The sequence below is a fragment of the Ambystoma mexicanum genome, chromosome 6q (genome assembly GCF_040938575.1).
Source record: "Ambystoma mexicanum isolate Mex_15411 chromosome 6q, UKY_AmexF1_1, whole genome shotgun sequence".
NCBI classification, from domain to species: Eukaryota; Metazoa; Chordata; class Amphibia; order Caudata; family Ambystomatidae; genus Ambystoma; species Ambystoma mexicanum.
This window is the reverse complement of record NC_090937.1, coordinates 1,321,461,731-1,321,475,520: the sequence shown is the minus strand read 5'-3', so window position 1 is coordinate 1,321,475,520 and position 13,790 is coordinate 1,321,461,731. Positions and strand designations below refer to the sequence as shown.

The following is a 13,790-nucleotide window of genomic DNA, read 5'->3' as shown; positions in this document are numbered from 1 at the left end:
TTGGGCATAGACATCTCGAGTCTGCTTATTGGCTGGACCACGCCGCACCTCAAAAATAGTTGCTCCATGGTGAAATCTGTTTGGCAAGCAGCATCTTTGGTTTCATTTGTTGTATCTGTCTTTATACTTCTTTTCCTTCTGGGCCTCTAGGAAATGGGTTGTAAAAACATGTTCAATGTAAATACAACATACAGTATGTAACACTTTCGATTAAAAAAACATGTTATGAAGACAACACCAGCCCAAAACACTTTACGTAAATGAAATACCCTTGTTTTCTTGATTTTCTGTGAAACCGTGTTCTGCACTGTAACGACCGCACCAGCAAGCTGGTCCACCACCTCTGATCCATGTGCCTCCTCTTCTAATGCCCGACCTTGTATACATCCCTTGAATAGAATATTCATTAAAAAAAAAAGACAATCGTATTTGAAATCAAATTCTTTCATAGCACACATCGCTTACATACATACCCTCGTAAACAGTGTATGTCATTTAGTCAAAATAGACATTTTGAATTTCACCTGATTGATGGCAAGTGTACTCGATCAGAGATCACCGTGCAAAACCTACTGATTGTAATGTTGCACTCAAGCATTTTGCATTGTATTCTGCATTAGGGAAAAAATTGTAATGTTAGAACTGAGATAACAGTTTGAAACACTGCACGTTTATATGAATGTCACTGTCTAATAGTATCAGATGTAGGATATACTTTCATTCAAGGGAACTGTCAGTACGCATACCTCATACTGTGGACCAGCTACAAAGGATGATGCAATTGTAGTCTAAGTACCAGCATCCCCCTGTAACACAGTCCTTTTTTTCGTTTGGATGAAAACAGTGAAATTGACAATCAGATGCAGACAATGTTACATATAAATAAAAACTCATAAATGAAACATTATGTAAACAAACGACAGGATACGTAAACTGTTTCATATTATTTAAAATTCCATGCATATTCCATTCCCGTAATCGAAAAGCGAAATAAAAAACTACCTGATAGGCGCTCGAAGTTATTGTTGACTCCGGAAAAGAAATGCATGCAGAATCTTGCTCCTTCATTTTCAGTGCATTGTCACGAAGTGGCAAAGGGAAAAGTAGATTTGCATTAGATATGTGGGAAGATCCAACTCTCAATAATATGAACTTCTGCAAGTCTGTATGGCTCACCATTGGTATACTGTTCTTGTCGGTGATGTCGTCACTACCGATGGTCTGTGCTTCAGTCAATATGCTCACCTAAAAAAATTGACATGTGAAGCTACCGATTACGAAAAGATTATGCTTATTTCAAAGGGCACTATAGCATAGTTTTCTATGTTTATAATCAGCTTCTAGGATGCTCCTAAAACCAGGGACAGGTGTCTAGCAAAATAGGGTATAGTTATAAAGCGATACGATCTGGGAAATATGCAAAGTTTAGTAAGAAACATTTACACCGAAAGCACCAATCCTTTCACGTAGTTACCTGTTCAGTTCCCCAAGGCCTACAGCTAATTCATCATCCGGAACTCACCTGGTCCCGCGTGTGCATTAATACAGTCGGAATTGCATTTGGAAGCAATTTACGAGACGTTCTGGGTCGATGATTCTTTGTGTACTGCGATTGGTCTTACATATCCGGGGTAAATCGCAGGCTGCAGAATTGATCGCCCCTCAAGTCCCCCAAGACATCCTGGGCTCTACTTTCAAGCTCGTCCGGTGCAAATCCACAATATCTGACCCATTCTCTTATTAGATCTATATTCCTCAGGAATGTATGCATTATTGTGCCCTTGGGTTTGTTGTGGATCTTAGAACAGCAATTGTAAACCATACAAGCAGGCATTCTTGAAAAATCTGTAAAAAAATAAATTAAAAAAGTACACAGTAAAAGAATTGTTTTACATGAATGCGCGAGAAAGATGGAATTAGATCATAATTTTTCTATGCAATGTTTGTTTTGGTCACAGAAGCAAAACGTGTAGGGAAGTCGACTATACACTAGGATAACTTTCACACAACAAATTTAAACAGAAGACAATGGTAAAGGCAATGAGATTAATGAACATTACACTACTGGTTACATTCGTTCGAAATAGATAGAAATTTAGAGATCAAAAAGAGATGATTAGGTCATCTGCCCTTACCTTGACTAACAAACAGATTCAGCAAGCAGGGTAGTTAGTAGCAGGAGAACAGGTAGTGCGATCACAAGTTGACTTCCAATGCTCACAGATGTTCTCAGGTAGCACGATCACGAGTTAACCTGCAGTGCTCACACATGTTCCCGGGATAAATATCAACGGGTTTATAAAGAATTTAAAAAGTGGGTGTGTATGTGAATGAGTGAAGTGTTTATGGCGTGGTCTTATGTGGATTGCAGGGGCGCGGTCTGAGTCAATGGAGCCAGTAGACACGGGGTGTGGCTAGGCCATGTTTACAAAGGCCACTGCGCGTAAGATACCTTTGAAGTGTACATGGTGTTTGGCAACTCAGCCGTACCCATCCTGCCAGCCCCCTCGGGAGGGCACGGCCACAGGTGCGAACTGCCATTGATAGTGGAGTGGGGATGAATGGGCATGTGGCGTGCAGAAAAGGCCCGGAACACTGCTGAATGGAGACACACCTATGTGCCGTTCCCACCCAGTCAGCACTGCCAGGACAAGTGAGTGTGTCCTTGATTCACAGAAAAATTGAAACAACCATTCATAAAAGTTCAGTTGTATTTTATTTTGTTGCTGATGTTGATTGCACAAATGTACTACACATTGTATACTTCGAGTTGCAGCACAGTGTCGGGAAAATCCCCTGTACTGACCTCTGTCACTGGAGAATGTGGCTCTAATGGCACCAACGACACAGGCGGGTATTACTCGAACGTGGTATCTAAGCCTCCCATGAAGCCACCATGTAAACGCACGATAGGCCACCAGTCTGTACCACCTGTGGAAGAGAAACATACAAACTGTATTTAAATGAACATAAGTATCAAACCTTAGCTGAAAATGCAATCTTGTATCCTATGGCATAGTTGCCAGTACAAATGTTACTTCATGGATCAATCAACTTGAGCTTTAAAGTGTAGACACATTACAAAAGTGAACACCCATGCAATACATAACGTTTAGTGCACAGAGAAGTATTGTTACTTGATTGTACGTGAAAGACACATAAAATGACCACTATGATTTCCCCAAATCGTCAGTGATGTATAGAATTGCAAGACTACATTAATTTGGCGGTGATAGATCAAAGTTCCGACAATATAGGAGACAAACAAGAAATGTTAGTGGCCTCAGTGGTCAAAGTGACATCAAATCTAGAGTACACTTACTCGTTACTTGGATTGCGAGGGCGAACTGTTGTGCGAAGTTCATGCATAAGCACCATCATAATCCTCAACACGGACCTTATGAGACATGCTGCCCTGATGTCATGCAGCTGGGTAACGCATTGTGGCCGTATCGAGTCTTCCGACATGTATGCCAAGCATCCAGAGTTTTCTCTGCAGCAGCAGTTCTCCTCTTCGGTTGGTATGACCTTGCACCGATTGCAGGTACACCAGGTGGAAACGTCTTCCATGTGACTCGGCTCAGGCTCCTGATCCGGTGATTCGTCCTCCCACCTGTCGTCCGAAACCCCATGGTTTCAGCATCTTTCTCTTTCGACTAATTCCGCCTCGGAATACTCCGGCTCGTACTAGTAGGGTGTATTGTTGCCATTATGCGACAAAATTAAAATAGATAGTAATGATGGTCCTAGTATCTGTTTGCACAGGCTACGAGCAACAAAGATAGCCGAACAGAGTAGAAACGAGCCACAGGATACACACAAAAAAGGCAATGAAACAATTGAAAAAGCAACTCCGATGTCTGATGAGAAGCGGTCTGTTTATACTTATTGAGGAAAGAGGCGTCCTACGATTTCCATGGAGATACGTCATTAGCTGGGGTGCAGAGAACGTTGACACGAGACGTGCATTGGCGTTGTGAAATGGGGCGTACGCGTCTACTGATGTCCGCTTCAGGGGCGGGGGATATGATTTAGTGCTGCCAGGCCAGTTCACCTTAGGGCGATGCGGCAACGGATAAGATTAGCACAAGATGGCCATGCTCTGCTGCCTGATTTTGCATGTGTAAAAGGGAGGAAAACTACGGTAAGGTGCATAGGAAATGTTTTTACGATCGATCAACACATTGCTTAAAACCACATGCCCAAACACTCGGGACAATAATATTTTTGAGCGCACCATGCCTTTAATATAGAAAAGAAATGCTAGGTAACTGCTGTGACACGTGCCATATGAATGGTTGAGAGGATGAGAATTGTCTGTGTGCGCAGGTATTAATCTGCTGAGCGACATCCAGGGAGAAGCTGGGCAAGGGCACATGCACACACAGCTTACAAGGAGCCTGGGCGACATGATCTTGAAATTGTTTGCAGCCTTTCTGACAGACAATACTCGCTATGTGCAATTGGATACATCTATTCATCTGTCAGAAAGATCTCCTGCAGAGTGTTACATGGGTCATTCAGCGGTTTTGCAAATTGTATTCATCGTTCACATGGCCTTCAACATGGACTTCAACATCAGAATCTGTTAAGTCAGCTACAACATTTATGCCAATGATATCCTGCTGCAGTTGAAACTAAAGGACACTGAAAAATAGCTTGCATGGGGCGCACTGCTCCAGTTGAGAGAAACACCTGACACTATCTTTTAAACCTGAGGTTAAAACAATTATAAAATTGTCTTTTCACAATCTTCGAACTGTAAGGCTAATCCTACCCGCTACTGAAGGCCTCTCAAAGAGTTGCCATCAGTTTAGTAGTAGTGACAGGATCTACACTACGCTTCCAGCAAAAACACTTGTCTCCCAATAAAGAACAGAATTTCACATCATGCCTCATTTTTTTAGGCATGAAAACGTTGACCTAATCCATGCGTTAAATCACCATCAGCTTCCAGTTAAGAAGCACATTAACATCCATGCACACTAGCTATCATAGCCCTGCACCATCTTACCACATCAAATTGCTCACTATCTACCAGTCAACCAGATAAAGTAGTATTTGTCACAAACAGCTTTTGGTACTGTACTGTACCAGCTACTACACCTGCTAATTCTAAAAACACTTGATAATTACAATAATGAAATACAGGTGAAATCAAACCTCTGGAGGTTGTGCCTACCATAAAACCTGGTGAACTGCAGCCATGCAGAAGCAACACAATGCTAAAGTGTGAACACATTGCATGTCTCTTGACGTGTGACTACCAATTGATGACTGCACATGTTATCACCTGTACACATCTAATAACATGATTATAACCTTTTATATTTACAAGCAAATAAAAGCAAAACACAAGCCTGCCTAAAATGACAATTTCAGGTTAATTCCTTGACAGTACTCTAACTAAATTTCACATTATCTAAGAATCACCTACATCACTTGGGAAGTCTCCATCAGAATCCTCTTTCTTTAAGGGATTTTCTGAAAAGAAAATAAAATAATTACATTTTTGTTTACATCTCTGAACCAGTTTAGGCTATCTTGTAATACGTATCTATTCTTGAAGGCAAGCAAAGCGTATAAATGCTAAGAAAATATGTAACAAATGATAAATGATGATAAGCACATGATAAAAACAGAATATTTTTGTAGGTCGAGTTGACTTTTTTCTAGCAACAAGCACTGACTCTTTTGAAAAATAAGGTTTTTCTTAAAAATTAACATTGCTTGTCATCAGCAAATGCACTGATCTATTTAGTTCAAAAATTCCATTACACAGTGGTTCTGATTCATTTGTGGCGAGTCTTGTGCCGCTTCAAAATGTAAGGACCTTCAAATATGGAAGGTGTTACAAGGACATGCTTTTCAAACTCACCAGTCGTGCAGTCCTTCTCTAGTGTTTAAGAAGTGATGGAATCAAAGACATAATTGTGACCTGCAGTGCCGTGAGCCTCTATGCCTTAAATCCTCAAATCCATTGCATTCACTAAAAATATGTGTTTAATACAGCTGCTAATTGCAAAACCATGCATTTAGGGCACAGTAATTCTGTGGTGCACAACACAATTATAAGTGTGGTCTTATAGGAGAACATGAATTGGATGTTGGGTTAGCACATTTTACAATCTGAAATTATTTTAAAGATGGTGATTCGGCCATTAAGAGGGTAAAACTAATGTTGTGGTGTAAAAGAAACGGTATGATGACCAGCATCACAACGACTATCACTATATTCAGCCTCACATCCACAAGTGTGAACACACACACAGCCACACACTTCCATTGCAGTTCTCAGTACGGTTGGCAGTAGACTTAATTTTTGGGGTTAGGTAAGACCAGCTTTAATGGTGCATTTCCTATTTTGGAGGTGCAGCATGTGCCAGTGAGGCACCCTGCCACCAGGAACTTCTCGGCACACCTGAAGCATCTGTGCCCAGTAGCTGTCAGCAATCTGCACAACCTCGGGAGTTTTGCATGCTCTATTCCATGATAGACAGGCACGCCACCAGACACTACAGCAGCAAGAGCAACCCTGTGGGATCAGCCCAGAGGTTTAATAGCAGACTAACATGTGGCGCATGTACGAAAGGGGAATTTACTTCAGTCATCGCCCAAGAGCACTCATTTTGTGTGAATTCTGCAAACACCAATTAAAAAATCTGCATTTAACAGAAAGGCAGGATAGTATTTGGGATTTTTCTTTGAGAGATTGTACTTTCTCATCCAGGTACCTTAACAATTTACTTTACATATCTGCACTGGGGCAGCTTGATTTAGCATAAGTTCGCACATCACTATTAAATCAGAGGAATTTTCAATCAAGATGCCGTGGCTAAGGAAGTTGCCAGTGGTTTCTTAGACCTTCTGAATTTGGCTTAAGCCGTGTTCATTTTCATTAGTAACCTGAAAAAAAAATACATTAAAAAAATTCTTTGATCAGCTCAGTAGAATTACAAAGAAGAATATCTTAAAAGTTACTCCCAAGAACCCCATGAGCAGATTACTGCCTATGTCAGTTTTGTGTCCAATTTAGATCTATCCCCATCAACCCCTCTAAATCACCTATTTTGGTGTGTCAAGCCGGTCGCAGAAAATGTAACCCCCTCGGTCTTTTTTGCAGTTAATGTTTGCTTGAGCTAGGTCTATTTGGGGTTAAATAAATGTACCTCCATGTTGAATGGGCTTTACATATTCAGCAGTCCAAAACGAAATAGTCACAGGCGTGCAAGGGAGTATTTTGTTTTGCTAAGCTATACAAGCGCAACCAGTAGGCATAATGCTGAGAATTTACTCTTCCAAGGCTAAATCGGTTGCTAGATATGGTACAACTTTATGGGCAATGGTAGATGTGAAGGGCTTAATCATTTTTTAAGTATTTATTAGGCTTACCTAACTCAGTCCCTATGTTTGCTATACACACAGAACTGGAGATGCAATATATTGATTTGTATTGAACCAATCAAATTGTGGTTCAGAGTATGGCTAAATATGAAAGTTAGCCCAACCCGTTTGCTTTAAACCACATTCTACAGTCTGAGGCAAACTATATGTCAATTCCCTGGATCTCTTATGTTAAGAAACGTTTGACTGAATTAAATGCTGCAGCTTGCTTCCATAATCATTCCATTATTACTATCCCTTTAAGAAAGCAATACTGCAGAACCTTACTGCTCATTTGAATTTAGGAGATTAACAAATAGAGCTGCAAAAAACGTCCAACCGTTTGTATGCTCATTTGATAAATGGTGAAGAGATCAAATGGTAATTTCAAATGATGGAGGCTGTTGGTTATGTGATGATGAAACTGAAGAGCTTATGCATTTATTATTTTTCTGCCCAGTTTACACGTCGATTAGGGAGGAACAATAAAACTGATAGTACATAATGTGAAATTTAGAAAGTGCAAGCCAGATTTGATTTTTATTTTAGTGGCCAATACCCCTGTGGTTGCCTGGTCTCTACTTCAATACCTGCGATGTGCCATGAGTGTTAAGAAATCACTAATGAATTTGATACTTGTTTCATGATCTTATTTAGTCACTCTGTTTTTTCTGAAATATTTTATTAATCATGTTTGCATTTTTTCAGTTTGAATTTAATTTGTTTGTACTTTGATGGATTTATTTTAAATCTGAATAAATTGTTTGACTGTCTGATATAAGCTCACACAAAAGCAGTAGAATTTAATTTATTTGCCGCAACTTTGAGGGAACAGGAGAATATGTTTGAGTACTTGAAAAATTGTTGGAGGTGGTGATCACAGCCAGTGGGCATTAGTGGCAGGCTATTGTGAGGAGCCAGGAATGAGACCCGGACTCTAGGGATTCATGGTTTTGGTTAAAGACTTATTAAAAATAGAAGGGGGTAGGGAAAGTCCTCTCTGTCCCTGCACTAGAGGTATTTCCCTACCCAGAACAAAAACTAAGGGTTTGTCGATGTCAGAATGTCCAAAGCAAAACCGTTCAGTGTCCAAAATACTATTCTGGCCCTCACATTCTAAACACAAAGTCTAAATTGAAAATGGTAATGCGTTTGGCCTCGAGTGATTTATAAATGTTCACAAAGAAAAAATGGCTAACGCCACCACATAAGTTCTAGAGGGATAGAATTCCTTATTCCAGAGGGCGATTCCCCCTCCCACTGGATTTTCCTTCCCTCTGTAGTATATTCAAAGATATCTGTTTACTGAGTGTTTCTTTATCCACCACACAACTAACACAAACAACTTGGCTTTTTGAGTTGTCAGGATACCTGGGGTACTCTCCTGCCAGGATTTCTCTCCTCTTCTTTCTGATTTCACACAGCCTTTTGTTGGTCCCGACATATCATTCTCAGTATCCTTTTAGATAATTAGTTTGTCCTTTCCTAGTGTACTTCCTAACCAGGGCTTTTTTTTAACACACTTGCAACTGCCTGGTATACTCTCCTGCGTTGGCTTCTCATAAACACGCTTACAGCTTTACTTTGGTTATAGGCCAAAGGATCGAATCCTAAGGACTGAAATGCAATAGGGGCGAATCAAAAGGACTGAAAACCAAAGCGGCGAATATTTTTTTTTGGCTCCACATCCCTGTTTTTGGTGTAAAAAGCACTTTTTTTTTACTACATGAAAACCCAAAAAATATATATATTAAAAAAATAAAAAATTGACCCTTTGGTTTTCGGTCCTATTGCCTCGACCCTATTGCATTCGATCCTTTTGGTGTCGAACCTTTGACCGGACACCCTTTACTTTGTCTGGTTTATCCTCTTGTCAGGGTTTTTCTTGTGTGGGCCTTGCACACGCTTCCAAATGTAATGTGTTTCTGTCTTTGGTGTATCTAATACTGGGCCAGCCTGGTATACTGGCCTGCCAGGACTTTTCTTAAGTATGTATTGCATACACTCACAGCCTGATAAGTCTTTTACTTCTCTTTGGTTTCCCCATTCAATAAAATGCCTACTGGCTTTGTCTCTTTTCAACACTTAATTTGCTTACTTAATGTTTATTTGTATGCAGCATGGCTGCCCATACGCCCTAGTGTCCTTGTTTCCCCTTCAGAGACTTGATGGCATATCGCCTCCTTCCTGCGGCAAGCTGGTGTTGTGCGATTATCGGTCTCTGTGGGGTTCTTCAGCTCTGCGTCAGGCTTCCATCGGGTAAGCATTGTTGCTCAACAGCTGTGAACGACCAGGAGCCCTGTGTTGACTTCCTGCAGCGTGTCTTCTTTCACCGACAACCTTCCTCTTCTTCCTCATTGAGCCGGATGGCTCCACAGCAACTCCTGCAGACCAACGATCACTCGGTTCAAAATAAGAGAAGCAGTCTTCTCCCTCCAGTAGCACTGAAGCTTCCCCAGCCAGCATCTCCTTGCATGGGAAACTCTTTCCCTGTGTTTCCCCTCAGTGACGAAGTCCTCAGTTAACTTTGGGCTTTGGCATCCTGTTGATGCCAAGGGTTTCCCCTTCTTTCTGGCGGGGGCAGACTAGTCCCCTTGGCTTCCCCAGGACTTCTCAGCTCCCCATTAGAAGTTGGGGTGCATGTATTCCCTTTTTCTTTGGCCCAAAAAGCAGCCCACAATTCCTTGCTTTTATAATGGCTCTGGCCAATAGGATTTAGGGAAAGACTAGACTGCTGTATTAATTCCTATGTGTAATCCTCATTCCTCCATTCTTCTCCCTCGTCAAAGTACTGTTCAGTACTCTTGTGAGTCATTGGGGAACTTCTTCGTCACAGTACTGGGAAAGTGATCTTCATTCAGGATAATCCTATTCTTCCTCGTCCCAGTACTTTTTAGGGGAATGGTAGGATTGGGTATTTTACCCATGAATCCTTTTGATTCACAGTCATGTTGGAAGCTTGGCAGTATGACATGGTGTTTGAAAGGTTGTAGAAAGGGGGGGGGTCTAAGGTCACTTAATTGGCAGGAATACCACATCCCACCTGATGATGTCCTGCCACTCCCTTGAGGGTTGCCTCCCTGCATATGATCCTCCCTCATATAGACGCCCCGAGAGTCAGGATCAGGTAGCAGCTGCTGTCCCTGGCCACATGGGGATAGGTCACTGCTGGGAAAGCTGCGATGACACCATCAAATTAATCACACAACTCTCAGCAATTGAGTTGAGGTCAGATGCAAGAACATTTGGAAATCCCTCCTTTTGGTTGTGTCTATGGTTTGGAGGAAAAAAGCAACACAATCAGACATAAGATGTCTTCAGAGCCAGCAGCTTAACATCTGAGGGGGATACAAATGAGCGGTGGAAATGTTGCACGGTTCACGGTGGAAGCAGCAGCTGCTGCAATTACTGGGGATGCACTGATCATGGTTAGAATAGTACAACATCAGTCAATAAACACAAGTTGCACATCAACCACTGCTACAATAAATACTTCAATCATTCAAACTGTAGTTGTGATACTGCTGACCAGTGCTTTCAATGCCTTCTCTGGCTTTGGTGTTTCTGCAACTTCAGTGCAGCCAGCCCCCAACTCCAATTTCCCTAATATCAGAGTCTGGCATAAGGAGGGGGGGATTTATCCCATGCCCCTTTGTTGCAACACACGTCCAGGTTCTGCAGGGATTGGTTAAGGTGCCATAGAATCTACAGTAGAAGGAACAGCTTTTCTCAATTGGGGATTGCATTTTCAGTTCCCTCCCAACAGTAGTTCAGGGGTAGCAGAGCCATGCCAACTGCCCATGTTGGATGAGCAGAATGTTTCTCAGCCTACCACACCCAATGTTTCTACCAACCCTTCCACTCCTTTGACCTTCGAGTTTGATGAAGAGAAATGATTATGATGACCGGGCCATTGACTGCACCCCGCCTTCTGACAAGAGAACACTAGGATAGGTTTTAACTGCTACGGGCACGGATACTGAGTCCAGCCTCAGCAGTGGCTGACAGAGGGTTGGAGGAACAAACACAGCCTCACCACCACCACAACTCTCACATAGACTCAGAGTGTACAAATGCTACCACAAAGCACTTGTTCTGTGTACACTCTCTCTCCAAAACTTTACAGATCCTGAGGTGGCAGTGGTGTCCATCAATCAATGGAAGCGCCTACCAGACATTACAGCAACCAGTCACTCCGCTTGCACCCATGTGCCTTGTAGCATGCCACGTTGCCTATTTTGCCTCTGCTCAACAGCCAATGCACCTACTGAAAATCCACAGTGCATATCTATGTTTTGAAATTTCTTGTATAGGGTCGAGGGCAGCATCTTGTCACTGGTACTCTGTGCAGATTGGTCCCTACCTTCCCACAGGACACAACCTATCTGGGTAAGACATCACTTCTGAGCCATATAAAGTGGCATCATGCACAAAAGTGGGACTGCCATATTCCACAGCATATCCACAGGAGCCAATGAACATTGAGCAGCATGCTGGTACTGCACTGATCAGCAAACCCTGCACCGGCAAATGTGTCAGTCCTGCAGCAAGGTAGTGTGCCTGTGAGTGCCACCAGCAGCACTCAATAACAAAGTAGCATTAGAGGAACAGGGTTTAAGCACTAGCCCAGCCTCAACTAGTCATTTGAGAGCATCCAGAAATATCTTCCTAACTATCCACAAGTGCAGCTGCTTAATGCTAAAGTCGCAATAATATTGGCAGCAGAACATCTGCCGTACTTCTTTGTTGAAAAGGAAGGCTTTAGGGCACTTCTGGCAAGCGTTGATGCTTGCTGGGAAATTCCTAGCCAGGCTTATTTTTCATGCAAGGCTGCACCTGCTCTGTATGATGCAGTAGTTCTACCAGTGAGAAACGTCTCAGACAGGTCAGAGGGTAGGAAAGTCCACTTCACTGTGACTACATGGACAAGTGAGCAAAGCACGGATTACATGGCTCAAATAGCGCATTGGGCCACATTCCGCTCTAGTGGGTATCAAGGTAGGTCATCAGAGCAGCTGCATGCTGTCCAACAACAAGTCACTTTGTATGCAAGAGTTTAATGGTAGGATTTATACATGAGCAGGCATCTGGGATAAAGTGGAGCACATGCACGCAGAGTAGATACCTCTCTGGGCTTTGTGGCAGAATACAATTGTGCCAGTGCCACTAAAACTGGTGGACACAATGCATGTGCCATGCTTTGCACATGTTCTCCAAGCTGTGGTGACCTGATTTGTCATCAATTACTCCCCTGTCTGTGATATGCTTGCTGTGACACGTAAGATACTCTCATGTCAACCAGTGCCAGAAATGCTTTGTGTGCATTATAGCTGAAGCAGAAACTGTCACACCATCATGTAAAAATCTCTGTGCCGACCCACTGGTATTGAACATAGCATATTCTGGACTCGCTGTGTGAGTAAAGCAATGCTGTAAGTGACTACAGCTACAGTTACAGTCGAGCACTCGCTGGGGCCTTCTTCATCTCGACCTTTGGATGGGGCATTCTTCACCTACACTCAGTTGCAGCTCATGAGCGATGTCTGTCTGCTACAGCCCTTTGAGGAAGCTATACAGCGTGGAAAACAAAGATCTATGTCACTGATTGAGGTCCTTCTTTTGATCTACTTGCTCTAAATGAACCGGTCATTAATGGAACATGGGCGAGTGTAAAGACGGAGGGGGGGGGGTCTGCACTTCCGCTTTCTATATGGTAGAGGGGAGACACAGAGACCCCTGCCAAGATTCTCTATTATTGGTATCGTGGTCAAGCAATCAAGGCCTAGCTTCTCAGGAGGTGATGCGAGCTGGTTCTTAAGTAAAGTGTAGTCCCCGAGCACCCACGAAGGAATGTCCACACACTGTATCGGTTAAAATACAGTCTTTATATAATTAATATTCAAGGGCATATACACGATCACAATAACTCACTCTGTACTCCGAAAATCAACAATGTTAAATATGTAAAATTCTAAAGTGGTTCCACCAACGTTAGTAGGTCTTATTAAAGTGCATACGGTCAGAATGAGACACAGGTCAAAATAAAGAGGAAACCAGCAGTAGAGAGAGGAAGGAAAGCAAGATGGTTAAGCAATAGGCAGAATACTGGTAACTACCGTTAAACACAGCTCTGTGTGGAGATCCCCCCCCCACCTGGGCAACCTGTAGAAGAAAGATACAAGCCCAGTCCATATATTGTTCATCTTAGACTTTCCAATAGTTCTGCAACCCCAAAGTACCTGGTGTGGTAGCGTTCCGTGTCGGGGAAATCGACAACCCTTCTTGAGTGTCCTACCTTTCAGGCCGGAGTCACGGGTCGTCACACGTCCGACGGAGAACAGGTCGAGCTACGACGTTGAAGTGGCCGCGTCGTTCCTAGCGGTGCTCGTTGACGGGGAAGCGTAAAC

At 42.6% G+C, this 13,790-nt stretch overlaps 1 protein-coding gene across 2 annotated transcripts in view; it reads right to left on the bottom strand.

Annotated features, from left to right (window-relative positions):
- The window catches only part of BOD1L1 (biorientation of chromosomes in cell division 1 like 1), a 926,227-nt gene that overhangs the window by 492,518 nt on the left and 419,919 nt on the right, over positions 1-13,790 (bottom strand). For both annotated transcript variants that reach the window (XM_069631944.1, XM_069631943.1), the window contains exon 13: positions 5,438-5,484. In XM_069631944.1, the coding sequence (XP_069488045.1) occupies positions 5,438-5,484 (47 nt within the window). The remainder of the gene's footprint in view (positions 1-5,437; positions 5,485-13,790) is intronic.